The sequence below is a fragment of the Strongylocentrotus purpuratus genome, unplaced genomic scaffold (assembly GCF_000002235.5).
Source record: "Strongylocentrotus purpuratus isolate Spur 01 unplaced genomic scaffold, Spur_5.0 spur5_scaffold_7, whole genome shotgun sequence".
In the NCBI taxonomy this organism is placed as follows: Eukaryota; Metazoa; Echinodermata; class Echinoidea; order Camarodonta; family Strongylocentrotidae; genus Strongylocentrotus; species Strongylocentrotus purpuratus.
The window spans coordinates 8,822,714-8,850,252 of record NW_022145613.1 but is presented as its reverse complement, the minus strand read 5'-3'; the positions used below and the strand labels follow the sequence as shown (position 1 = coordinate 8,850,252).

General features: G+C 37.9%; 1 protein-coding gene across 3 annotated transcripts; it reads right to left on the bottom strand.

Moving 5' to 3' along the window:
• Positions 1-1,830: 1,830 nt before the first annotated feature.
• LOC578168 (peroxisomal acyl-coenzyme A oxidase 1) lies at positions 1,831-27,355 on the bottom strand. 3 transcript variants are annotated; one of them, XM_011680506.2, is made up of 14 exons: positions 27,139-27,355; positions 25,950-26,112; positions 24,672-24,832; positions 18,245-18,352; positions 16,809-16,928; positions 16,220-16,335; positions 14,621-14,790; positions 12,182-12,344; positions 10,470-10,660; positions 9,480-9,641; positions 7,068-7,173; positions 5,853-5,999; positions 4,152-4,358; positions 1,831-3,340 (listed from the first exon to the last, which is right to left on the bottom strand). In XM_011680506.2, exons 1-14 carry the CDS (start codon positions 27,305-27,307, stop codon positions 3,275-3,277), a joined length of 2,049 nt encoding a protein of 682 aa, XP_011678808.1. In that variant the 5' UTR covers positions 27,308-27,355; the 3' UTR covers positions 1,831-3,274. The 3 variants fall into 3 exon arrangements, with proteins under 3 accessions (XP_011678808.1, XP_003724010.1, XP_783450.2); XM_003723962.3 differs by lacking the exon at positions 24,672-24,832 and adding an exon at positions 23,082-23,242; XM_778357.5 differs by lacking the exon at positions 24,672-24,832 and adding an exon at positions 21,892-22,052 and having other exon boundaries at positions 27,139-27,354.
• Positions 27,356-27,539: the final 184 nt, after the last annotated feature.

Genomic DNA, 27,539 nt, shown 5'->3' with positions numbered 1-27,539 from the left:
CTTCTCTCTCTCTTATTTATCCACCCCAACTATCTCTCTTATTTATCTATCCATCTCTCTCTTATTTGTCCACTCTCTCTCTCTCTCTCTCACACACACACACCCTCCCGCGCTATCGATTCTCTCTCATTTCACGTTCCATTCTTCAAATCATAGAAAAAATTACCAACCACACACAAGTTTGATTTATTTATGATCGAACACGATCGCAACAATTTCCGAAAAATCCACTCAAGTTCAATTTCAATACCCTATTTTACATCCCTCAGAAATCATGTTCGGATTACGTAATAAGTCATTGTCATGTTCGCACATTTTCAATAGGTGATGCACAAGGCTACTGAAATTGTCTTAGGTTGATAGTCTGAAGTAGTTGCGATCGTAGTTGATGATTTTTAATAATAAATTATCATATTATCTATACATGATTTGCAATACTTTACATTCATATTTCAAATTCAACATACATTGTATATATTATATATATTATCTGATCAACAATGTATTCACATCCTTCACTAAAAAAAGCATTATCACCCTTAATCTTCCTGGTACTAAGAAGAGCTTTGTATCAGTACAATAATTAATTAATACATTGAATATTCAGGTAAACTATAGCTTTGGTTATACTCATTTGGGAATGCATATTAACATTTAGGAAAATATCGGTTAAATTAATTTCAAAACGAATATGTAGTAGAGGTAAGTAGTAGAGGTAATAACATACATTTTGAGAGGTGGTTTAATACACAAATAATGGAAGGAAGATGAGGAAGAGGAGAAGAAGTAGGAGGGGGAGGAGGAGGAGGGGGAGAAGCAGAAGAAGAAGAAGAAGAAGAACAAGAACAAGAAGAAAAAGAAAAGAAGAACAAGAAGAAAAAAGAAGACAACAATAATATTTCAACTTTGCAATGAGTGGAGTACTAATCCATTAACTAGAATAACAATTGTTGTATGAGTAAAACTAAGGATGGATGTAATAAAGTGAAATGTATGTGTTACAAAGTAGTTGCAAAAAAATTCTTTGGGAGGCAGGCATGGTGGCCCAGTTCTATATTTATTTATTTATTTATTTATTTTATTTTATTTTTTATTTTATTTTATTTATTTATTTATTTATTTTTTTTTTTTGGGGGGGGGGGGGGGGGTGGGATTAAAGAGCAATGTATAAGATCAAAAGAAACGATTCTCATGTTTTAAACGATGCAGCATACGCATTGAGTTCCACCTTCCCATGATTAATCACATCACATACTCAAATTTTCTGTACAAAACCAATTGCACATATCAATAATTTTATGCATATATGTAACTGAATGATAACTTATCCGTTTGAAGCCAGAGAAGAGCAATAGATTTGTAAATTACAGCATAAAACTAATGCTCTTTTGGCTCTGAACATACATTTTTTTCGACATGCTATTAAATTCAATGCAATAAAATGTTCCTAAAGAGACTACACACATACAAATACATCACTTGCGATACATCTGCATGATCCATGACAAAAAATCAAAGGCAGAAGAAATACAATGCCTCAATGTTTTTCCTGTAATCAAATGATTTGCAACAGTTTTGCTTCATTACTTACAAGATTTTCATTTTATCTCCAGAATCTCAATAGATATTCTTAGTTTGTTCTATGAATAGAAGCAGTGATACAGCATGACCAGAATTGGTCTTAGTCTTGGTAATAGGTAGGTAGGTAGGTAGGTAGAACCAACCATGGAATCTACAATGATAAATGAACATGATTACAATTTCTCCTTTATGCCTTGGTCTCGGGACCACATGTCTAGCTAGACTACAAACACTGAAAACATAGACATAGATAAAGATTTTTTAAAGTTTGTAGCATAAGAATTCCCATCCATGGCAAATGATGTCTTTGGTAGGAGGTAAAATCATCAATTTTTATTTAAATACAAACAGTCTGCTGGAATTCAAAAGGGACTTGAATAAAATTCTTTATCAAAAAGTTTTAACCCTTCAGGTTCTCAACAGATGAAATTATCTGTCCATCCATTCATTCATCCATTCATCCATCCGTTCATCCATTCATCCAACAATGCTTTGGCAGTCATTTAATTATTGCATTACACAAGCATAATCATGGTATCATGCCAATCTTCATAGACTACTCTGGCTTCAAGATCAAAGATCAGATAATTCTCAAAATGTCCCATTCATTATAAATGCATGTATGCAACTTGAAGTATAGTACCACTAACTACAAAATGTTTTGCTCAATATTCCATGATACATTCACTGAAATCACAATGGCACAGACAATAGTCATCATTTCAAAATAGAATTGTACAATGCAGTACATACTTCATGTTGTTGATACACAGTCATTATTGGTCATGAACAAGATTTTCGTTATATATATATATATATATATATATATATCTTTAAGTAATGGAATTGTAAAAAACTACTCAAATATATATTTTTTTCTTTTGTTGCTTAAACTACACTTAAAGAAACAAACAAGGAAGCAGACAGATCTCTTTTGAGAAGCACTTAAAAGATATAAAGGGACAATTAAACCTTTTGTATGAAACATTTCTTTCTTCATCTTTGAGTGATCAACATATAAGATAGCTCTACACAATCTGTAAGATATAACGTCAACGATAAAAACCACTTATAAACTGGCACCATAATATTGTCATATGAGAGGTATGTATTCCAAATAAATGCCTATTAAATTTCATCAAATGGCATTTTAATTATGTAAGACATACAAATATATATGTCTATTAAGGATAAAAGAGATGAGGTGGACAGAAGCTTAGATGGATCGCCAGAATAAGAGAGTAAACAGCAGGTCAATCACTCATCTCAGCCTATTGAATGGCTCAAGAGAGAATACTCTGAAGAACCATCATCAACAGGGTCACAAAGGGTCAGTCATGACTCATAGGATCACAAGAAATATTAACTTGACAGAGTAGAGGCTTAAAGCTTGCCCGTACGTACGATAAAAGAAAAGCCTGGCTTTCAAGTAAAGCAATATTTTGTCATTGTCAGTTATAAAAACACATCTTTTTCTATTTGCCATCACATGATATCATGGATTGCCAATTTGAAATATACTCCCTGTATTATCAGGGATTACTGTAATAACAATATATTTCAGAATGAAATGGCTATCAACGCCATGAATTCAATACCATATGTGAATCGTCCCTCAAAATCAAACTATGCAATTGTTGCTTACTGTCTGTGGGGAAGCCCATTTTAGCTGCTAAGAATACATCTTCTTGGTTTACAGCTTGGAATTTGCTATGTTCTCCCGCAGGAATGGTCCAATGTACTTGTAAGCATCAGGAACCTGTGTGTGATAAATATGGATATGAGATAATACACTTGTAAATTCTTAAGAAATTTCATAGGGCATGCTGCCGAAGCCTTCAAGAAAGTTTAGAGATTACGTTCTGAGGGGTTCATACATAAACAAGAATATGCACTCGCTTTCTTAGGTGTCTCACCTCAAACTTGAAATGAGCTAGGGTAAAGCATCAGTTATTCTTGAAAGCTACACAATCACAAAATGAAAAATTTAGCACGAAGTTAGAGGTTTAAACCTCAAATATTTCTTTAGGTATTGCATTAAGGAGAAAGCAGGACAGACAGACATCTACAAACATGAATCGGAGGAAAGAAAACAGCAAGTAAGATATTTCTTAGAGAATGGTAAAACTAGACCAAATGTTTTGTGCAAAAATCTCCAGTACATGTAGGAAAACAAAATCTTTCAATGACTTCATTTGCACATACTTACTTACAAGATCGAAAGATTTGTCTAATGTGATTCCAATACTGAAATTTTCCTACTACTGGCCCTTATTATGCAATTGATCTTTTTCTTTAAATGGGAATAAGAGAGCATGTGTACCGTCTGATGTTTAGAAGAAACTTATTACATGGAAAAACCTTAGTATTAATCCAAGCAAAATACAGCAATGATGAAGGCTATACAATCTGATAATTTTGTCAAATTGCTAACACATCATCAATATAACTACACTCAAACCTGTCTATAGCGACCGCCCAAGGGAAACACAAAAAGTGGTCTTTGTAGACAGGTGGTCTATGTAGACAGGTGATCACTAAAGCAGGTTTGACTGTATTAACAAGCTCACCTCTTTCTTGTTTAGGGGAGAACTCTTGGCCCACTCGTAGAGGTTCTCATAGACGTTGCCGTCATAGCGTCCAAGCACTGAGCTAAGCATCTTATCAGGAACATCAAAGGCATCCACCAGGGTCACAGCGATGGGTCGGATCACCGCTAGCAGGTCTATCAGCTGACGCTCCAACATGTTCAGTTGCTCACCATTCATATAACCATCCTGACATGAGAAATAGATCAACAATTACTGGCAAAAATACTGCAAAGTTTCATAGCATTTGAAAATTGAATGTACCTGTGACATGCACATAAACATCAACTCTTCTTTATTTCCCTTTCTGGCCTGTAGCCAGATTTTCTAATTTTATCGTTTTTTTCTTTTCTTTTTTTCTGAAACCTTCAGAGAGGGGAGAGAGGAGGGACATACTTCAGTGAAAATATGTCCTTTTTCTTTCTCTCCTCCCTCCCTCTCTCTCTCTCTCTCTCTCTCTCTCTCCATTTCTATATCCCATGTTTTTATCACTCCTATTGCCTCCTTTTGTACATAGTCTCTTCTCCCCACCCTTTTTATGATTCAGTTAGACCATGTTTATAGTCGTTTGTTTTAGCACTCGAGCACTTTTGACGAACATTTCTTGTTATCATTTTCTACTTTATTATATAACCAGGCTGGTTGTTTTTTATATGATATTGCTTTGAGGGACCTGACTTTTACAAGCTTTTCTTAAGGTCTCCTCCTCTTTCTATTTCACTAAAATGCAGTATATGAACTTGTTACTTACAATGTATCATTGTTCCTTTTATGTACTCTGTCACATGATATAAATTTGTTAAAATGTATTGCATTCATGTTGGAAGAAAGACAAAAAAACTTGAACTCTTTATTCACTGCCGTACTAAAACACTTGCTACTACATTCTTTTGGGGCATTAATGCTCCTTACACATTGTACATGTGACAAAAGTTGACTGTGGCAATCCACTGGTATACAATAAGTTGAACTAAGTGGACAAAGAGTTTTTAGACCCCTTCACAATGGGCGATGGGACAGACCATCTATTGCAAATCTTTCAACAAACACTCTAGTCCAATTGGTCATTCGCTCAAAAAAAAGAAACATGCTGCTGTTATGGAAAACCAGCAGCAGCAGCACAGGTATAGAATAATTTACATTGTACATGAATGCATGTTCTTAAGGAGAATAGCATCTGCTTTTCACAATGGCGGCTCATATTATGTTTTAAACTTTCAACAAATTAAAAACTTTTTCATTCTTCGATTTTTCACCACCTTTCACTGAAACGTTTATCTGACTTCTCTACTTCTACTCAAGCAAACTCTCTCTGAGAATGGTTACATCCTTAAAATTATAATAATAATAATAATAATCTGGATTTATATAGTGCTTCATACGAAATACCGTCTCTAAGGCCTTTACATATATCATCACCCGAGTATTCCTACCATATGGTCACCGTGAGAAATGGAAATTACTAACACAAAGGGTTTTATCATCCTACCACGTCCCCATTTCTTTCTTGGGTATGGAGTGGCAAATGTAGATTAGTGCTTTGCCAAAAGATATTAGTGCCGTGTCGGGAATCGAACCCACGGCCTTTGCATTTTAAGTGAAGTGCTTAAACCACTCGACTACGACACCTTTACTCATAAATACAGATAAATGTAGACTATCAAATATGGTTGCTATGCCTACCTGTAGCAGATCTCCTTTGTTTTGGCTGATCCCGAAGATGGCATAGAACTGGCATAGTGTCATGAGAGCATCCAACGCTGGCTGTGAAGTTTCACTGGTGTTGACCCCATCAAAGAAGCTCTCCACACAGTACAGGTGGCAATGGGCCTGTTGGTTACAATCAACAGAATTTGAAAGTGATTACTGAAATACTTTGGTGTAGAGACATAGAGGCCTGGGCCCGTATTCAATTCAATGGTTAAGTACAAAATTTAAGCTTTTTACTTAGTATTTGGCTTAGATAAAATACTTAGCCAACTTTGGTATTCAATTCAAACTTTTGGCTAAGTGTTTTACCCTAAATTTAAGACAGCTCCCTACCAGACTTAAGCCAATTATTTGGAGGCCTTGATTGGCAGGCATACGGTTTTCTTACGCAGTATTATAACCTGCGCACAATTATATTAGCGCGCTTTTATTGCGACATGTTAATTGAGCATTACTTTTGATTGACCGTGTCAGCAAATAGTTTACTTAGATTTTGTCTCAGGTAAGTAAAAGTCTAAAATGCTATTTTGAATATGAGATAAGTAAATTTCTTAGCTTAGCCATTTACTTAGTCAATTTCTTACCTAGTCTTAGTATTGAATTGAATACCGGCCCTGGGCCCCATGTTATAAAGATTAATCTTATTAATAGCAACTTTTTTTTGTGATTGATATCGATTGCAACTATGTACTATAATAGGAGATAGGAGACTGGAAACTTGCAATTGATTGGAGGAATTTTGATTGATTTGGACCAATCACAACTCTTGATAAGACAGGCCCTGGTCATATCTAAACAATACTAATAGCACTCCTAATAATATGGGATATTTTCATAACACACATATCCACTAAGCAAGGTGCTCTGGCATTACCCCGTGTGCTATGCTACCCATTCCATAGAGCTCACAACATTTAAGGAGTTTCTTCTCAAGATTTCATCCCTTCTACTAACAAAATTAAAAGCCAAATTGATATTTTAAGTATTTCCGAGTTCTGGTCAGAATTTCAAACTGAAATTTGAATTGAAATTTACGAGACCTTTTGATGCAGTGCCGTAACTGCGAAGCAAAGGCAAACACTGGTGCTATACAAGAGGCCCTCATCATTATCATGATCACCATCAAATGAAAATCTATGAAATGAAATGGTCCAATCCAAGTAAAGGTAAACAATGAACTGTCTTTACCATTGCAGCCTTGACAAGATACATATGGCAATTATTCCAAGCGATGGGTTGAGAATGACCCTTCTTAAGCTCTTCGCCGAGTCTTCTTGCTGCTAACATCACGACACTGAAAAGAAAATACAAAGAAACATTCAAGCCCATCTGTACTAGTTTACAGGAGGGATTAGACCACCCTGCCAGGTCACTGACAGGTGGTTATCTCATCAAATCAGCTCTCACTTAACATAAGAAAAAGAGGATCATGGGGGACCAATGCAGGGCGCGACAAACCCGCTTGCCCGACGTCCCGGGGCAACCAAATTGAGCCGTCGGGCAAGTAAATCAAATTATCACTTGCCCGATTCGGGCAAGTGATACTTTTACAGTAATTTCCTAGTGTCCAAGAACTCTACCATTCACCCGTCAACTTCTTACCCGTCGTCAAAATCCAGAAGCAAAAAAGCGATCGTTCCGATTTCGAAAAAACTTCACAGACAGCTAGCCAGCTCAGCTAGCTCAGCGCGCATGCAACAGTGACACTTCAAGCCATGAATGCCGCTCCGCCTCCACGCACGGCCGGCCGTGAGCTAGCTAGAGACAGCTAGCGCGATCGTACCAGCTGCGAGCTTATTCGCGCTCTCTCTCTCTAGCTCTGCAGGCCGCACCGACAGGCCTTTGCTATTCTCTGATTGCCGATTGGTTGAATCACGCCAAATATGACGTCATTATTCTAGGGAAATGAACACGTGCGAATCGGAATGGAATAAACAACAGGGATTTTCTAGTAAGTACAAAAAGTCAAATGTTTGATATTTATTCATGTGGCTACCATTAATGACATGTTTGTATCATATTTTTTACAACAGGGTCATTATGCTTTTTTACATGACTGAATATTAAAAACTTAAACCTGCTTGAACCATTCTACCTTGCCGAGATTCATGTGAATCTGATTATTTATGGAGAATCAATAAAATGCGTTTTTTAAACCTTCAACCATCCTTTGTTGACCATTTTCTTTGACATATTAGGTTATTATTCAGTACAGTTACACTGTACATGTATGTGCATTAATTTGCTATCTAAAACACTAACATTACGAGATAATAAATGCTTTAACCTCGAGTCCTTTTTCGCTTTAAAGTTTTGGGCAAGTGGAAATATTGTTTGGGCAAGTAAATTGAAAACCCACTTGCCCGACAGGGCAAGTGGTGAAAAAAATTCTTGTAGCACCCTGCAATGGTCACCGATTATGCACTGTTTGCTATATAGAGGGCGTAAGTAGCTATAAGTAGTGCTGTGGGGCTTTAATGGTTGTAGATCCTCAATGTTCTAAATGCACAGAATGGGTGATTTTAATTCTTTGGTTTAAAGGAACATATATTACTAAAAATAAGTTTCACTTTATGTTTTGGAATCCATGTTAGTATGTCATTTGTATAATATCAGTTAAAAGCAACATGTGGGTATACAACTTGATGCATATAAATGACCTGCGTGCACAGGGCATTACATTTAATTAACGTCTTGGCCCTGTGTGTGTAGCTAGCCATCAAGATGTCCTGTCTAGTTAAAGGAAGGACATATGTCTCTTAGTCAAGTTCAGTAGGTCTATCTGTAGGTAAACAGCACAACCCGATCCTCACGTGTATCTCTTTCACTACAAACTACTCAATTAACTAGCCTTTTGGCCCTATGTTTGTAGGCTTGCACCTAGATGTCCTGCCTGAGGAAATTAATCTGTCTCTAAATAAAGAATCTAGATGGAAGGTTGGCCTACAGTTAGTAGAAGACAGCTCACTTAATGACCACATACATGTACACCTCATGTTCTAACTTCTTGGCCCTTTGTTTGTAGGCATCCACCAAGATGTCTTGTCTGAGAAAATCAATCTGCCTCTTCTCTAAGGAAGGTTGGCTTACAGTTAGTAGAAGACAGCTCACTTAATGACCACATACATGTACACCTTATGTTCTAACTTCTTGGCCCTATGTTTGTAGGCATCCACCAAGATGTCTTGTCTGAGAAAATCAATCTGCCTCTTATCTAAGGAAGGTTGGCTTACAGTTAGTAGACAGCTCACTCAAAGACCACATACATGTACACCTTATGTTCTTACCTCTTGGTCCTATGTTTGTAGGCATCCACCAAGATGTCCTGTCTCAGGAAATCAATCTGTCTCTGAACCAAGCATCGAGGTGGAAGGTTGGCCTACAGCTAGTAGACAGCTCACCCAAAGACATAGGTTGATGGCCACATACATGTACACCTTATGTTCTTACCTCTTGGCCCTATGTTTGTAGTCATCCACCAAGATGTCCTGTCTCAGGAAATCAATATGTCTCTGAACCAAGCATTGAGGTGGAAAGTTGGCCTACAGTTAGTAGACAGCTCACTCAATGACCACATACATGTACACCTTATGTTCTTACCTCTTGGCCCTATGTTTGTAGGCATCCACCAAGATGTCCTGTCTGAGGAAATCAATCTGTCTCTTAGCCAAGCATCGAGGTGGTAGATCTGCCTGGAGGTAAGCAGCACAACCCACCAGCTTATCTTTTGACCCAGCCTGTCTGGCCACCTTCATCAGGTACCTGCAGGATACAAAATCAAAGGCGATTACTCAAAACCATTCATTGTAGAGGTGTGGTGGTCAAGTGGATATGTCATTGGACTGTGGATCACAAGGTCCACAGTTCAAGTCCCGCCGCAATACTAATGTCCTTTGGCAAGACATTGATCTACATTTGCCACTCTCCACCCAGGTATTAAATGGGTACCCGGTAGGATGTGAACGTTAATGTGGTTGGATTAACAAGTGGTGCTTGTAAAATGGCTGGAATGCTCCCCAGGGAGTGGAAAATATAATAATTGATTATTATTACTCTAAAGTTAGTTATTTTTAACTTGTTTGATCAGTTTGGCAAACTATAATAAGCGAGTTTGTAATTAGGATTTGTGCAAATAAAGGTCATTCGTTCGTTCCCCGGACGATTGTAAAACCATCGTGCTCATGAAAGTTATGTAATTAGTATTCATTTATGTACCGACAGTACATTTATCTGATACACAGCTGGAAGTATTCTTCTCAAGAGGGCAAACAAAAGGTATTTATGAAGCACTTCCATCACTTCGACAGTGATTATTCTAAAATGCACAAGTGGGACGTATCCATAGTGTAAAAGATCTGTGAATATTTGGGGTCATGCATTCCGAAGCTATTTACGAACTGGCTTATTGCATGGGTTGTATGAGATATAGAGATACACATTTACTTTCTGAAGAACTACACTTCGAAGGAATAAAATACACAAATTCTGATGTGTTTCATGGACAACCGGTCCATTCCATCAATACACGTGAATGAAGTCCAACCTATGATTTCACTCCGATAAAAGGACTTGGACAACAACAAAAATCACCTGGCTGTCTGCAGGAACATAACAGTGTTCTCTCCCTCATAGGTACTGGCTGGGGCCGCCGTGCCGTAGAGCTCTGGGAAGCCGCTGGCCTTGGAGTAGCCATGGCCACCACAGGACGTCCGGAGCTCCTCCAGGCCACTGGCCATCACAGAGGATGTGAAAGCCTTCAGTCCCGCTGAGGTGGCATGCAACTATCAGAACAAAAGAGAATTTGAAAGTCATTGGATATTATTGGTAAGTATTTAGATGACGAGAGTGGTTATAAAAATCAATACCGATACAAATCACCCATATATAAATATAATAATAACAATTAGATCAATTCATATAGCACAGCTGCTAAATAAATATACTCTACTGCGCTGTGATGAAAACAAAAACTCCTAACAGTGCGACTTTACAGACAGACAATAACAAATAAAAACTATTCAGAAGCTCCTCACAAGAAGTGCGTCTTTAACAAAACTTTGAAAACAGCACAGATGGGGCTTTTCTTATGTCTAGTGGTAGATTATTCCATAGCTTTGAAGCAGTGCAACTAAAAGCACAATCTCCAAGAGTTACTTTTGTTTTCATGTGAGGTACTGTGTCTACATATCACAGGATATAGCAGGCCTTCAGCCCTGCCGAGGTGGCATGGAGCTATCAAAACAAAGACAAGATTGGAATTAGAAAGCCCAAGTACAGTACCTATTCATTAATTCATTCATTTAGTCTCCAGGCAAAAAAAATAAAAGTATAAACATAAACAGGGGAAACAAGAAACACCAACGACTAATGCCAATAATAACCAAGATGAGGCTACTTCTTGTTTGAGTGGTTTTCCTCACTAGTCAATGATTTTAAAATATATATATGCAGATACATACAAAATATAAAGCATTTCAGTTTATGTTAACAGTTGAAGATAATCATGAATAGCAGTCATATAATGCTAATAGTTTTTATAATAGAAATTATATACCTCATTTTAAGATTCTTTACTAATCCTGTCTTCTGATTGGTTGAAAATGCAGTCATGTTCTTAACCATGCCCGCTAATTGAAATTCATAGTCATTTTTCCCGGCTCTACCGGTTTATATCCATTTTTCATAGCACTTTTTCCATGGCTGTGAAACGTGACGTCATTTTGCTGCGATCCCCATTTTGGTTTACGTGTTACCGTATAAGTTTCTTTTGTGCGATGACCGATGCGCAATACCGTTAACGGTGTTTGAGTGCAATTCGATTTTGGTCGCTGCATTCAGGCGACGAATCTACCAATCCACGCAGCGCAGACGACCGATCGCCATTTTGTGTACTAGCTTGTTGGTGATATCATCCTGTACAAAAGTTACTGTTCGTGTAAACGTGTTTGGTATTCCCTGTTCTACTGGAGCACAGCTTGTTGGATTTCATACTGTACACAAGTTATTGTTGGTGTTAATATTCATGACTTCAAAGAGATGGAAACCTAAATGGGTGAGTCAACATTTTCCTTTTTTTCGGTATATAAAATATATATTGACTGCTTTTAATATTCGAGGCATAGTTGTTTCTATAGGGTCTCGGGAAACTCACAACCTGCTATGACCCCGCGGCGCAAGCGCCTTGGGGTCATAGCAGGTTGTGAGTTTCCCTTGACCCTATAGAAACCACTATGCCTCTCAAAGCAGTCAATATATCCTTAGTATTGTCTGATAGTCCCCATGAAAAAACCTATGATACCCACCTCTGGTAGGGAGCTATAGTTTCCCTCATCCATCTCGGCCAGGCTCTCAAAGTAATGCTTCATCATCTCGCGTCCAGTGAAGATGAAGGCAAAGGCCGTGGCAAGGTTGGGGAAGATCTTCAGTTGCTGGCTCTGGTAGTCCAGGATCTTGGCTTCTTTGGTTCTTCACATGAAATTAGAACCACAAATCAATTGAAAATTAACCCATTGATTACTACAGCAAGATATTGCTTTGGCTAGGGTTTATTAACAATATGTTGAGAGTCCAGTGACACAAAGATATTACTCCATATTTTGCCAAAATGAGTATTTAATATCAACATGTTCAGAAAAATGTGGGCATTCCAGGAAACACAAAGACTTAACTTAACCCAACATCCCATTGAAGTCAATGGCTAGTGAAACATAGACTTATTCCGTAAGGCCCGAGCGCTCAGTGACACAACCCACTTTTTCTCAAAATGGCCAAAATGGAGTTACGTCTTTGTGTCACTGAACTCTCGATGTGTTGTACTAAAACAAATTGTATTTATAAGCAATGTGTCACACTTAAATCAATCAGATCAACATGCCCTGAAATTAATTAGTGGTATCAAATTTTGCTTGTCCTACCTTATGCAGGGGGATCAGAGTAAAAAGCGTCTTTAATTTTCTTCTCTATCCAAAAGATGAATATTAGCACACTGTATATGTTTCTAATCCCCACTCCTGCTATTATTACATAAAGCCATAGTTTGAATTGTTGAAGTATTTTAAATTTTGTTGAAATCCCTGCTCCAGGAACAAAGTCCCCCATCAGAAATATGTTGCAATATATATGTTTGATTACACATGACAACCCTAGCATATAGCTGATGCAAAAGAAGCCCATAAGAGGAACTATTTCAATCTCCATGCATTGACCTATGTTCTCAAGTGGTTGCATGTCACAGCTTTCTCTCTAAACTAGTTATGGGTGTGGAATCAAATATTCAATTCAATTTCAGCCAATCATTAAAAACAATTTACAATGACACTGGTACTGGTACAATTATAACATGATGACAGGCTATGGACCCCTGAGAAGCAGAGCTTGTAAATGGGGCACATTAACATACAATTAAATACAAATATAATAAAAACTTACTATAACATACAAAACAAACTAGATGGAACTTTGACTGCGCGCAGTCAAAAATGATGCCTCCGCCATAGAGCAATTTTACAAACCAAAACAGAAACAATTTTTAAATTCAAGTTTGATTGTAATCCATCTGTGGGTTTTAATGATAATGCATGCACAAGCTATTTTTGGCATACATAATGAGCCATGTGACCTTTGACCTTCGACCTGGTGACCCCAAAATCTAATCAGTTCATTGGCTCTGCAAGATACATACATGACTTGAGTTTGATAGTAATCTGTCTATTTGATCTCATGATAATGCGATCACAAGCTATTGTTGGATACATAAAGACCCCTGTGACCTTTGACCTGGTGACCCCAAAATCGAATCATTTCATTGGCTCTGCAAGATACATACATGACCTGAGTTTGGCAGGAATCCATCAATCGGTTTTTGAGATAATGCGATCACAAGCTATTTTGCATACATAATGAGCCCTGTGACCTTTGACCTTCGACCTTGTGACCCCAAAATCTAATCAGTTCATTGGCTCTGCAAGATACATCCATGACTTAAGTTTGGCAGGAATCCATTAATCAGTTCTTGAGATAACGCGATCACGAGCCATTTTCGCATACATAATGAGCCCTGTGACCTTTGACCTTGGATCTCGTGACCCCAAAATCTAATCAGTTCATTGGCTCTGTGAGATACATACATGACTCAAGTTTGGCAGGAATCCATAAATCGGTTCTTGAGATAACGCGATCACGAGCCATTTTCGCATAAATAATGAGCCCTGTGACCTTTGACCTTGGATCTCGTGACCCCAAAATCTAATCAGTTCATTGGCTCTGTGAGATACATACATGACCCAAGTTTGGCGGGAATCAACCAATCGGTTCTTGAGATAACGCGATCACGAGAACGGGACGTACGGACGGACGGACGTATGGACGGACGGACAACCCAAAAACATAATGCCTCCGGCTACTTTGTAGCGGAGGCATAAAAAGAGATATAATATATATATTCATACTTATTACAAAACAATTACAAATATCTTGCAAACACACTCAGCCATACTCACTCACTCACACACAATGCAATGTACTTTAAAGCATATCATAAGAGAGAAAGAAAGTGAGAGAAAGAGAGAGAGACAGAGACAGAGAGTAGAATATTAACAAGAAAAAGGAAGAAGAGGAAGCACATGAAAAAATTCGAAATATGAGACTAAAACTTATAGTCCTATCCAGTTTTACAAATTAATAAATAGTTCCCTATTGAGTGTAGACAGGGTCTCTCCTGACCACAGAAAATCGTGCCTTACCCAGGAATGAGTTCAGACTGTCGCCTCACAACGCTGTACCTCGTCGCTATGGTGGAACCCTTGGACAAGTACCAACCTGTGTTGCCCACGATCCCACTGCGAATTGGCAACATGCTGCCGTAGCTGATCTTCTTGTGAGGCGGAGGCACATACGTACCATCTGGCATGACCTGTTTTAATGAGAGAAGGTTGAGGTCAGGATGGTGTTTCACAAAGATTCTAAGTCGAACTTAACTCTAAGTTAGACTTAAAAATTATGGAGAGCCATTTGTAGCCTTAGAATAAAATATATTCAAAAGTAAAAATTGAAGTATTTTAGACTTTACATAAATTTCACATCAAGAACATGAAATCTCCCATGATAAAAGCAAATATGAATGATTTGAATCAACATTTTATGCCTTTTGAAATAACTTTTACAAAATATTTTCAAAGATGCTAACGGCTTTCCATAATTTTTAAGTCCAACTTAGAGGTAATTTCAACTTAGGATCTTTGTGAAACACCCCTAAGGTCTGGTTATTAAAGGTGTACAATATTTTGTGAGGTTTCTAATCCCTTCTATGTTAGTGTGTAAGAATATCATAGTAGGAATGACCCCTGAAATGGATTGCTCTAGAAATGCCCCAATATTCAATACAATGATTAGAAGTTGCTGAAAAGTGTGAATCAAATGTTCATGCCACATGTGTGTGTAGTCCCGTATAACCATCTCCATGTGCAGAGGATGTGAATTGCAGTAAAAATGAGTTAATTTCTTCAATTGTGATCATTCAAAACCTCATATCAATTCTTATGTACTACACAAACAACATGTCCCAATAGCTTTCAGACAGTTATCACATGACCATTACCAGGGGGCGTTTCACAAAGCTTGTCATCAGTGACAAATGACAGTTTTTGTTATAAGCTACTGAAATCCTTGCTTCTGATTGGTATCAACAGATTTGTCACAGATTTTTATCATTTGTCATTGAATAAAGGCTTTGTGAAATGGGTCCCAGATCTGCTATTCAACTTAAGTTAAGAATGAGAGGAAGTTTATAAGTTATAACCAACTACAAGATGATGGGAAAAATTGCCAACATGTATCAATATAAGATAGGGCGACAAGCTCTGTCAACCGTTCAGTAAAACAGCCAAGCAACAAGCTAAGAAAGTAGAGAAAGTGGGCTGGTGGGCAATCAATGGTCCAACACATATATCTTGATGTATTTCTGCTTAGAGCAAGAAGAGCTTGAACGTATATGTTTTTGCATGGAGTTAAAGCCCTTTAGACTCTCAAGAGATAGATGATATTCTTCACGACTGTGTTTGTATCGTAGTTACCAGTTTGCAGGTCTTAGCAACCCATCTCACTTTGAAATAAACTAACGAGGCATTATACACTTAGACTGCACAGAGTGAAGATGTACAAAAAGCAGTCTTGACCAATATGTATCACACAATACATGTGAAGAGCAGATCACATGTTGGTGTATTTTGTTTTAATATGCAATTTAATTTAATTTAATTTGCAAAATGTATCTAAATAGACAAAATAAACACAATGAGAATGATGAAAGGTCAAGGTCAAATGTCAGGGGTCAAAGGTCTTACCTTTGAATGTCTCATGCACATGTTCTCTATGGGGATACGATAGTGGTTGAAACGCAGGAAGCCATTGTCAATGTTGTTATAGCCGAGCTTTGGTCCGATGTCTCCCAGTTCAACACCTAATGATATCATCAACAAACAAATTAAAGGAACACAATGAATTATAAATTGAGTTGCTAAAATCATTACTTTCATTCTTACATTTCAGAAAAAATAGTTTATTTCAATACTGCAAAAAGTGAAAATGAAATCAATAATTATCATTAAACCAGCTCTCTCTCAGTTGAGAGCATAAATATGAAACTACCCTCCTCTATTCTCATGTCAACGTTCCTTGTAATTTTTCTTGACTCAAAACTAAAATCATACTTCAATCATACTTCAATCTGTCACATGCTCCAGCGACAACTGCTTCTACGATCACTTTTTAACTTCTTAACTTCAACTCTGGAACCAACACCATACCTAACCCTAAACCTAACCTAAAACCCAATCTCAACCAAACCCTAACCTTGCATCTTTAAAAAGAAAATAAGGTTGTAGCAATTGTTGCCAGCAAGGAGATGTGACCAGAGCATATGTTGGGCCTTACCAGGATGAGGAAGGTGGGTCTCTAGACTGCGTAGCGGCACCATGAACATGTGAACTCCCATGCGGCTACCTTTGGTGTAGAGCTGGGCAGCTACGATGGCGTGAGTAGCTGTCTTACCCACTGTAGTGAGGAGATAAATGGAATGATAGTGGTGGTTATTTTACCCAACAGCTAAGAAAGCAATATAGGCTTCTTAGTAAGCAACCAGAAGACCAACGGCTTTAGGTCCTCTCAGAGGGACCTGGTAATGAGGATTAATGCCTTACCAAAGGGCACTAGCACATTGACTTGGTTTCGAACCCGGGTCATGGGATTACGAGACCACTGCTCTACCGACTGCCTGGAAGGGTGTGTAGATGAGTAAAAGAGTTAATTGCTTTGATTGCTACAGTCAGACAGTTATGTTTAGCCTAGCTATAAGAGTCACACAAGACCAATTGCCTATTTATATTAAGAATATTTAGAATGGGCAGCTACGATGGCGTGAATAGCTGTCTTTACCTGTTTATGAAAGCGTATGTTAAAGAAAAAAATGTATGTCATACTTGTGATAAAAATTTATGAACTATATCAGTCAAATTTAAAAACAGTTCCCTGACCCAAGTGTTTTACATGCACGAAATCATTAAAGCAAAAAAGTCAAAGCCACTTTGGTGTAGCGCAAGCCACAAAAACAAAGAGTTATCTTTTCTCCAGGTACATGTATGAGCAGGTGGGTGCTACCAGTGACACGTACAACCATGTACATGGAAATGTATACGTGTACAAGTACCAGTACCTACACACATGCACTCGCACACATCTGCAAGAATCTTCAGCAGTGAAGGAGGCAGATTATTTTGAAGAAGCAGAAGAAGAAGAAGAGATATGTATCTTGCATTTTCTGATTCTTCTCTCTTGTTTTTCTCTTTATATAAAAAAATCTGCATGCATGCCGGTACATGTATCTTGGTTAAACTATTCCTTACACATTACATTAAGTATGGCATGAAACAAGAAGAAAGAGAGGGAAGAGGAGATACACTGTTTTAAGAGGGACAGAGGAGGAATACAGGGACAGAGACAAATAGAGATATAGAGAGGAAGAGAGAAGGGGAAGAGGAAAATGGGAGGAAAAGGGGAGGGAGGATGGAGAAAAGAAGAAAGGAGGGAGAGGAAGAGAGAGAGAGAGATAAGAAGAGAGTAAAAGAGCAAGACAGAAAGAGAGGGGAAAGGAATAGTAATTGATACATCTGTAGATCAGATAGGAAGAGAGTAGGAGAGCAAAATAGGAAGAAAAGGGAGAGGAAGAGAAAGAGAGAGCAGAAGTGAGGAGAAAGAAAGAATGAAAGAGAGAATGAAAGAGAGAGACGAAAGAGAGGGGATGGAAATAAATAAGGAAAAGGGAATGTTAGAGAGAGAGAGAGAGAGAGAGAGAGATAGATGGAATCACTTACAGTTCCCAGGCCACCATTTCATGGAGGTGAGGGTAGGTGAATGGATCTCAAACTCTTGAGTCGTTGGGTCATAAGTGGCTGTTGTCTCGAGTCCACGCAAAAAGGTTCCTAGTGCAAATCAGAGAAAGTGGAGAACTGGATGAAACTAGAGCACATACACAGGGTGACGGAAGCACAAATAAACTCTCTCCCTCAATATTTTAAATGCTAATGAACAGTTTTCATGGGTCATTTCAAGAGGGCCCAATCTTAATCATGCATTAGCTCTATCATATGGACTTATGGATATCAAGTAAAGAAAATGTTCAGTCGTGTGGGCATAATAAGCTCCAGTTATCAAACTAAAGGGAAATCAATGTTATTTGAGTCTAAAAAAAGGTTCATCTCAAGTTAAACTACAAGAATCTTTCAAAATGTGCACATATCAAATAAAATTATTGGTACTTTCTCTTCCTAAAAATATCAAATAATTTCTCTTTATAAAATTCTATTTCTAAAGCAGATATAAGGTAGTGTGTAATTTTAAAAATTTCACCTCATCAAACAACTTGCTAGTGTCAAAGTCTAAATGTATCTTAAAATGTATGTATTAAAAATAAAATGAACATGAACATGTATGATGAAAAGAATGAAGTTAGTAACTGTATACTAAGACAGCACAATGATTAGAAGAACACAACATGCAGTGCAGTGGTGGATAGAGAAGGGTTGTGAAAATGAACTGAATACATGAACAGTGTGAATCTATTCTGCAAATACAGTAAACTCAAGCCAAAGTGAAGCAAAGCTTATACAATGCAATTAAGCAAGCATTTTTAAATTTTTATATTTTGGGGGGAGTTAGGGGGGGGGGGAGGCAAGAAAAATTGTGCACACTTTTGCATGGGGTTCAAATTCGCAAATGTTTGACGAAGTCTTATCATATAACTGAATCAGAACATAACATTTCAGGATTTTCAGCTATAATTTATGAACGTATATTTCTCATGACAAAAACGACTCTAAATATCAGTGTTTGAATGTTTCATGTCCAGAAAATTCTAATCTTACATGTTAGAAATAGATTCAAGAAGAGTTTGTATTGTAAACATGTACAGTGGGCCTATACATCTTACACAAAGGCTTTTATTACCGCATAGAACTTTGCACTTTCTCATAGATTGCCCGTACAAAGTATCATGAAATTGATCCAATGTTTGCACACATCTTCAGAGATCCTGAACCACATATCAAGATACTAGATAGATAAGGGTCACCGTAATCTACTTAAACAGGCCAAGTGAACCTTATTTCAATAAAGGAAAATCGTACTCGAGGTGACTTGGCATAAACTATTGGTATTGTAACCAGCAACTTCGATCAAATGAATCATTTTTTTAGTAATATAACACACCAGAAACATTTGTAACGATAAGGAAAATTGGATAAGCAGATAAAATTTCAATAGAAATCAATGGAAGACATAAATAATGTACTTGAAAAGTCCTGAAATAGTTGCCCCATTTTACCCGTAAGATTTGACCCCACAAAGTTACTTAGATCATCCAACTCATTGACAAAAGGATGTCAGCCTGACTGTAGCTTCTTATTCTATTTCTGGCTCCTGGTGAAATTTCCCAAATTGCAAAGTTCGAACACCTTTAAACAACGGCTTTAACTTCTAGTCTGTTTATTCTATACGTCAAACATCTAGGCCAGCGCCAGCGGTTTGCTTGAACAAACAAATAGTAACACAGCATTAATATTCATTCAATATCATAATCAAGGTGACTAAATAACTGGATAAGGACTACCCAGTTATGCCTACAACAAATTAGTCTGAACTGAACAAATGTAATTTTATTTATTTACAAGGATGTTATAAAGTACCTGCATTATTGTTCTTCCCTTCTGTATTGTAAACAGCTGTACTGTTATTAAATATGTAATTAAAATGATTGTATTAATCAGAATATGCATCTGAATAATTCTCATTATCAACTTATAATATATATATTATTGAATTAGCATTTACCTTTCATAACATTTGGGCCAATATTAAAATATTGAATTTTTATACCAAAATAAGTATATATTTACAAGTCAACACCAAATTATACCACAAATAATTATGACCTGGCTTAAATGATCATATTTACACCAACTACTGTACATGTAACAACGCTATAATAACCTAGCAACAATAACATGCCATGCACAAAGAAGAACGAAAGAATTGATGCATGGCTGATCGTCAACGAAACTGAGTTAAGTCTTTTGTCAACTCTTCTGTTTGTTGCTACGGCTGGCAGCCAGTGATAAAAAATTTGTTTAATTAAATTATGGAAATGCAAGCATTATTTTAAACAAACAGTCCTTTGTTATTCCTGGCTCATTTTACCTGATTGAGGTGTCATATGAAAGGGCAGAAAATAAACTTTTTAGAAATGTGATTTTCTCTTTGAAATTCAGATACTCCCTGCCAAATGACTTTTTGGTACCCTCTCTTCAAATCGTTTTTAATCACTCATGCGTGATCGAAATATGCATCATATGAGTTGCATCAAATGAAAGAGGAGGATCTAATCTTTACAAATATGTGTCATTTATTAATTATAATTGTGATTAAGTTATGATAAAACATCAATAATTCTCGGTTTCATTTTGTTCTGGGGCGCACTGTACATGCAGCAGCACAGATGGTAACTTTGATAGTCATGCAAATATTTAACTTACCCACTGTTTGCATGCAATCCTAGGGATTTTCACAAATTTGACAGAAATGAATGTATGTCTTGACTGCTTTCTTGTCAGTAAAGCCAGGGAGGTGGAATGGATTCCACCTCCCTGGTACAGTCAAACCTGCTTTAGTGACCACCTGTCCACAAAGACCACATTTTTTTTTCTCTCGAAAATGGTTTCTTATTGAAACATGTACGGTACTAAAGGAACTCGTCTACAAAGACCACCTGTCTGCAAAAAAAACTTTTTGCGTTTCCCTTGGGTGGTCGCTACAGACAGGTTTGACTGTATATAACTTCTGATTCTACTTTCTTTGTTCTCTGTGTCAGGGCTTGGGCAGCAATAGGGTTCAGTATTTATGGCTAGGTAAAGTGATGGATCCCAAATTAAGAATTAAGACTAATCACTAATTTTTTACTTTAATGATAGAGCAATCATCGCCACAGCATATGTCGTACGTCACAAATTAAAGCCACTACCTTACAAGTCACAATAGAGTGATACCTGCATATGAAGACCACTTAAGGGAGACAAGCAAAAGTGGTCTTTATGTACAGGTTCTTTTACTGAGTAATACTTTTCAAGGGAAAAGAAAAAACGTGGTCTTTATAGAAAGGTGGTCTTTCTATACAGGCGGTCGCTAAGCGTAGGTTTGGCTGTACATGATTCTAGCTCTGCACAGGAGGGCTCTGCATCGTAAACATCTAGATCCAGATACAGACATCCCAATTTGCAGAGGCGATAACTGCTCTAGCAATTTGAGGTAACAAAAATTAAAGGATTGTGACCATGCAATGAAATTGTAGATGGATTTATGAGCGACTATTATTCACAATTAATGATTCAATAAAGCATAGGAAAGTAGGGTTAGTGTTAAAAGAGGAAGAGAGAGGTGAAGCCACAGAAAGGTCTGGAAATGTTTGTACCGTGGCCTAACTCTGTTTGGGCATAGGTTCCAAGAAGCGTGAAGCTGAAGGCTGCATCGAGCCATTTAACGTGCTGCTCATCACTCATTTGTGAGTAGATTGCATGAGAGAACATGGTGGGGTGGAGAAGGAGGGCTGCCTCTTCTACTTTATGTACGGCCCTGCAGATAAGAGACACAGAGAATCATGGCAGAGGAGTGGTTTAATGCAGTCAGTAAGGTTGCAGCTTTCAAACATGGTTAGGTTGGTCGTTGGATCAGCTTTCATGGTCTGCCTCTTCCACTCGACAACTGTATCCCACACTTGGAGTACTACCCCCAATCACCCCCATATTACGAAAAATACCCCAATTAATGCTTGCATGACCACATTGTCTTCAGTAGTTGTGTAAGGCGGGGGCGTTGTTCAGAAGTATTTGTATTAGGGGGTACCCGGTAGTCACCAAGGGTATAATTGTCGTTTCCTAGATAGTACATGTAGATGGAGTTGTCAGGGGTGGGGGTACATGTATTTTTGCTAGGGACTCGTCGTCCAGGGGTTTGTTGTCCAGGGATGGTTGTCTTAGGATCCTCAGATATAAAATTCCTGTACTGTCAGGCATATGAGCAAAGAGATTTCTCTGAAATTTCCAATAGATGCACAGTAAGAGGAAGAGAAGAGAATACATTTGGAGAATAAATAAATGTCAGTTGCATGTATGCGAATGAAGATTACTGATTTGAGTACACGGAAGATTAAAAAAACAGGCTATGCAGTTCTAAATAATTAGGAACGGTTATATTTTTTGTAAAACACACTTTTTTCAAAGACACAGGCCAAAGTTCTCTCAGATATAAAAATAATAATTAGTATAAAATAAGGAAGTATTCTGCAAAAGCTGGAGCTCAAGCTAAAATGAAATATAACAGAAATATAGAGAGTTATAAAAATGAATCCAAAAATGTTATGATGCTTTAGTCAAGTATAAGGACTTCAGTTTAAAAGCTTTCTAAAATTCATCATCGATGCACAATTTCGGAGATGAAAAACAAAACAATTGGGAGTATGCATTAAGGTACAAAATGATGATATGAATGATATGAATTCCCCAGTACCAGGCTAGCAGACCATTTTTTTTTTTTTTTTTTTTTTGGGGGGGGGGGGGGGGGAAATGCAGTGAACAAGAAAGACATGTATTGTGCTGGGTGTACCATGTCCTAGTTCAGTCTGGGCATAGGTTCCGAGGAGAGTGTAGTCTTTGGTGGCCCGCAGCCAGTATGCCTGCTGCTCCTCGGTCATCTGATGCATTACAGTATGTTGGAACATGCTAGCGTGGAGGCTAAGGGCGATCTCCTCACTACGATGGACGGCACTGCACAAGCCAGTCAGCCAGCCAGATGAGCGGGAGTAAATAATATCATATTAACTTTGGTATACTCATACTGAACAAATTCTTTTGCCCATGTCAACTACTTTTGCCCATGTTACAACAAGGATTTCTGTAACACTAGCAAGTAAAAGCTTCTAGCCCTCTACCACACATGATATGGTAAACTACCTAAAGAAGAAGAAAAAAGGGTCAGAGCTAAATCAAAATGACATGCCTACACTGTGTTTCAAATTGCTGTCTCTCAAATTTCAGTCACACCCCAGACCAACTCCACACACCTACTATAAACCGACCAATTCTTGGCCATTCAGGAGCAATGTAATATTTCGCTCAGACTGTTGTCAGTGTGATGTCAGTCTTATTGGTGTGACTAAGGTATTATGACACACAGATACATGTAAAAATATACTCTTTCATAGGGTCCCTTGCTCTATGCAGCTTTTGCTTTTTTTCACCTATACTTGCCATTCTTTTACAAAGAAAATGTTTTTTAGGGCTATGGCATTTGTTCTTTTTTTCTTCTTTCTACTTTTAGGCAGTTTACTACATCACATATGAATGAGGCTGGTCAGGGGAGGAATGATGTCCCTGCGCTCAATATACAGGTACTTGTGTTGTTAGTCTGGAGTTATGGGAATCGTCTCCTATAACCTCCAGAAGTAAAACTTCCACTCATGACGATGTTGGCAGAAGATCACGATGCACTTTTTTCTCATGACAATTTTGGGAGAAGATCGCGATGCACAGATTAAAATGTATTTTTATTCTTTCCTTTCCATGAATTAGTGTACCAACTCCAAAATCAATGCAAATGGCATAAATGAGAGCAAAGAAACCCATGCGACTTGCCAGATAGACAAAGGCATACCGTAAGGTTTTATCACTTTGTAACATTTGCAAAACTGGACAAACTGGCATTTTAATGACAATATTTAGGGTGCTTTCACGCGTAGCTTACAAATGAAAGCATCATTGTGTCATGCCTGTTCAAAAATATCAAATAAGAAGTTTACCTCCCTCGTGCAATACAGTCAAGATGCAATTAGAAACCCTTGGAAACCATGAAGAACCATGCATACATGACATGAACATGTACCAGACCTTGCCAAAGATGACTTTCATAATGCACAAAAGCGTTGAAGAAAGCAAGCGTGCCATTGTCACACTCGCTAATCAACATACGTTTAAAATTGATGTCGTATTGCATAGCAAAGCGTTTTGAGGGTTATCGGTCAGTATGAGAAGAAATGCGCAGTGTTTTGGTGTACATTAATCTGCAGAATACTACATGAAAATATATGCCTGAGATGACTGTGGATCAAACTATTAGTAACACATACAGTATGTATGATATAACTGGTTAATCCAATGAGATACAACAGGTTGCAGTTAAGGGATAATGCGTATGTACCATGGCCAAGCTCGGTTTGAGCGTACGTCCCAATACACTCAAAATTCTTGGCAGCAGGTTCCCATATTGACCTCTGCTCTTCGGTCATCTGGTTGGTAATAGTGTTCATGAACATGGATGCATGGAGACCCAGTGATAAAGGCTCTAATACGGTCATTGCTCTTTATGAGAAAAATAAAATATCAAATCATCAGCATACATGATGGTAATTTTTTATAACTTTTTTTTCGGTGAATATAACATTTGGGGTGCAAAGGTGCACCCCCCTCCAATGGGGATGGGTTCTATAGCGTCTATAGCAGGGTTTTTCAACCTTTTTTCATTCACTGCACCCTTTTCATTAATAAAAAGTTTCCCGCCACCCCAATGCCAAATTCATCACAGAATATTAATTGTGCATTACTCTGAAATCCATTGAGTTCCATGTTTCCGAACGAGCGAAGCGAATGAGCCCAAAAAAAGTGTAATCAACACAATTGATGCAGGCATTCCACCGCTAATATACATCAATGTGAGGATATTCGGGGCTTTCCAGGCATCTCTCATATATCTCAATAATGCAAGCCTGCGAAACGAGCATCAACGAAATGAGCTTTTTATCTTTAAAATACAATTTGAAATTGACAAATTAATGAAATTAGGTACTCTCACGATTTCTAATTTGTGGGGCTTTACAAAATCATCGTTAATCCAAAATAATTTTTGATGCAACCAAATCTCTCTCTGCACTCCTATAGATGTCTTGTGGCACCCTGGTTGAAAAACGCTGGTCTATAGAACTATGCCTGTATTCGCTCTGTTATGGCCAACAACAATTGCACGTATATTATTAGTTTGAAATACTGAAACAGCAACTTATGATAACTATTCTGAGCCCACCCCCCCCCCCCGCCTTTTTTTTTCTTCCTCTCCATCAATAATTTAGAATGATTCAAGAAGTCAGTGAATGATGTTTAAATCATTAAATTCTATTATACACCAAATCTACTTTCTCAACTCTGCAAAATGCAAAAGCTACATAATACTGCATTTCCCCCAATATACTGTAAAACAATTACCTTTCATTTGCATGGAACTTTGTGAATTTCTTCTTTGGTCAAGATTCACAAAAGTTTAATGCTGTGAGATTCACAGAGTCTAATACCTCAAAATGTATGAAATATAAATCACAACATTGAGTATTTACAATTTGACAATGTATCTTTCCACGAAAACAGCCGCCATATTCATCATTTGTGAAAGTTTCATGTCAGGCCACAATATTTACTGTGCACTTACACTCTAAACCAGTGGGACTCCATGTGGTTGGTGATTTCCATTTCCTGAAGCCTGCGTACCATGTGAAGAGATTTCCTCACACTGTTAGTGTGTCGCTGCTCGTCCGTCAAGAAGGCGATGTCCGCTGGATCGTCAAAGACAGGATCGTTCAAGGCCTCCGATTCTGTACCAAGAGAAAACAAAGATAGGCCAATGTAATTATTATAAGTGAAAACAAAATTATAGCATCTATTCTTCCCACTCGCATTCCACACACTATGCCATGGGGCAACTTTCAGTCTCTGTGTAGCTGTAGAGGCAGTCAGTGGAGCCAGGCATAGTCTCAGTGCAACAACCTTCAGTGAAAGGACTGAAGGTTTCAGTCAACGTCATTACAAACTCGTAGCTCGTGCACAGTTTTTCCTTCATAATCATTTTGCCTTGCGTGTAGACTAGAAGGGATGAAATTTAGATGACGTCATGCGACGATCCAACATGGATGAATTGTTGGGTAAGGATGAAGAAATCACCATTTTCCCCATCAAATTCAAAGACTTCTTCAAATTATAATTTCAAATGATGGGCGAGATGCCCAGAGTCGTCAAAAAACGTTGCAAGTCAAAATTGAAATTAGACCTACTACCTCTTGACATTGCGAAAAAAATGTGACCCACCCCGCTGTTTGAATCGTTTTCAAAATCTGGCCCTGGAGCTCCGACGCCTTCAGAAACGTGGTCAATGCTGACCACGCTGTGGGTCAGTTAGGTTATTTGTGCCTTCTATTTAATAAGTAAGTAAGTATATGGACTCTACATTGAGGGTATTGAAGTATTCTAGTGAGTAGACTAGACTATTTGCATAAAAATAGAATTGGCAGTTCCCGCGGACCAGCCGCACAACGTCAACAGAGTCTAGAGTCTAGCCTAGGATCTAAATACTTCAAAAAGGATTAGAAAATTGACACGAAACAGTTAAAAAAAAAAAAACATAACGACTGTTAAATCATGACCATTATTAGACCAATTGAAGAAGATTTAGTTCATTTTTGGTATGTTTTAGTAGGGTATCTCCACGCCGGAGCTACGGCTCAAAATGTATACGAAAGTACCGGTACACTAGCGTCGCAAAGTCAAAGACAATGTCAAAGTCATCGAGACGAGAGCGAGAGAGTTGGCACAATGCACAACGTCGAAGAGTCGGTTGGACTCACCTAAAAATCGACGCCTTTCTGTTTTTTCTTTCCCTCCATCAATAACGTAGGTCAGTTCTATTGGATCAAATTTGGCATTTTCCCTCTCTTCTGCAATATCAGGATTGATATTTTCGGTGGGGGGAGATCTTGCATTTCTTTTGCCATCTCTGACACTGAGGTTCGCCATTTTTGTAGAGGGGGCGTGATCGCGATATACCGGCCGGCTGCCCTGGGCGATCGATCACATTACATCACGTGGTAGGCCAAGGTTGCATAATAGGACATAAACAAGGAAAATCCGGGGGGAAATCAAAATTTACTTTTGAAATAACAAATCATGAATATTATTTGCGTCATTTTTTTTCTCATGAAAGAGAAGAAAACATTTAAAAAGATGTCCTTCGGGTAGGCTACATACG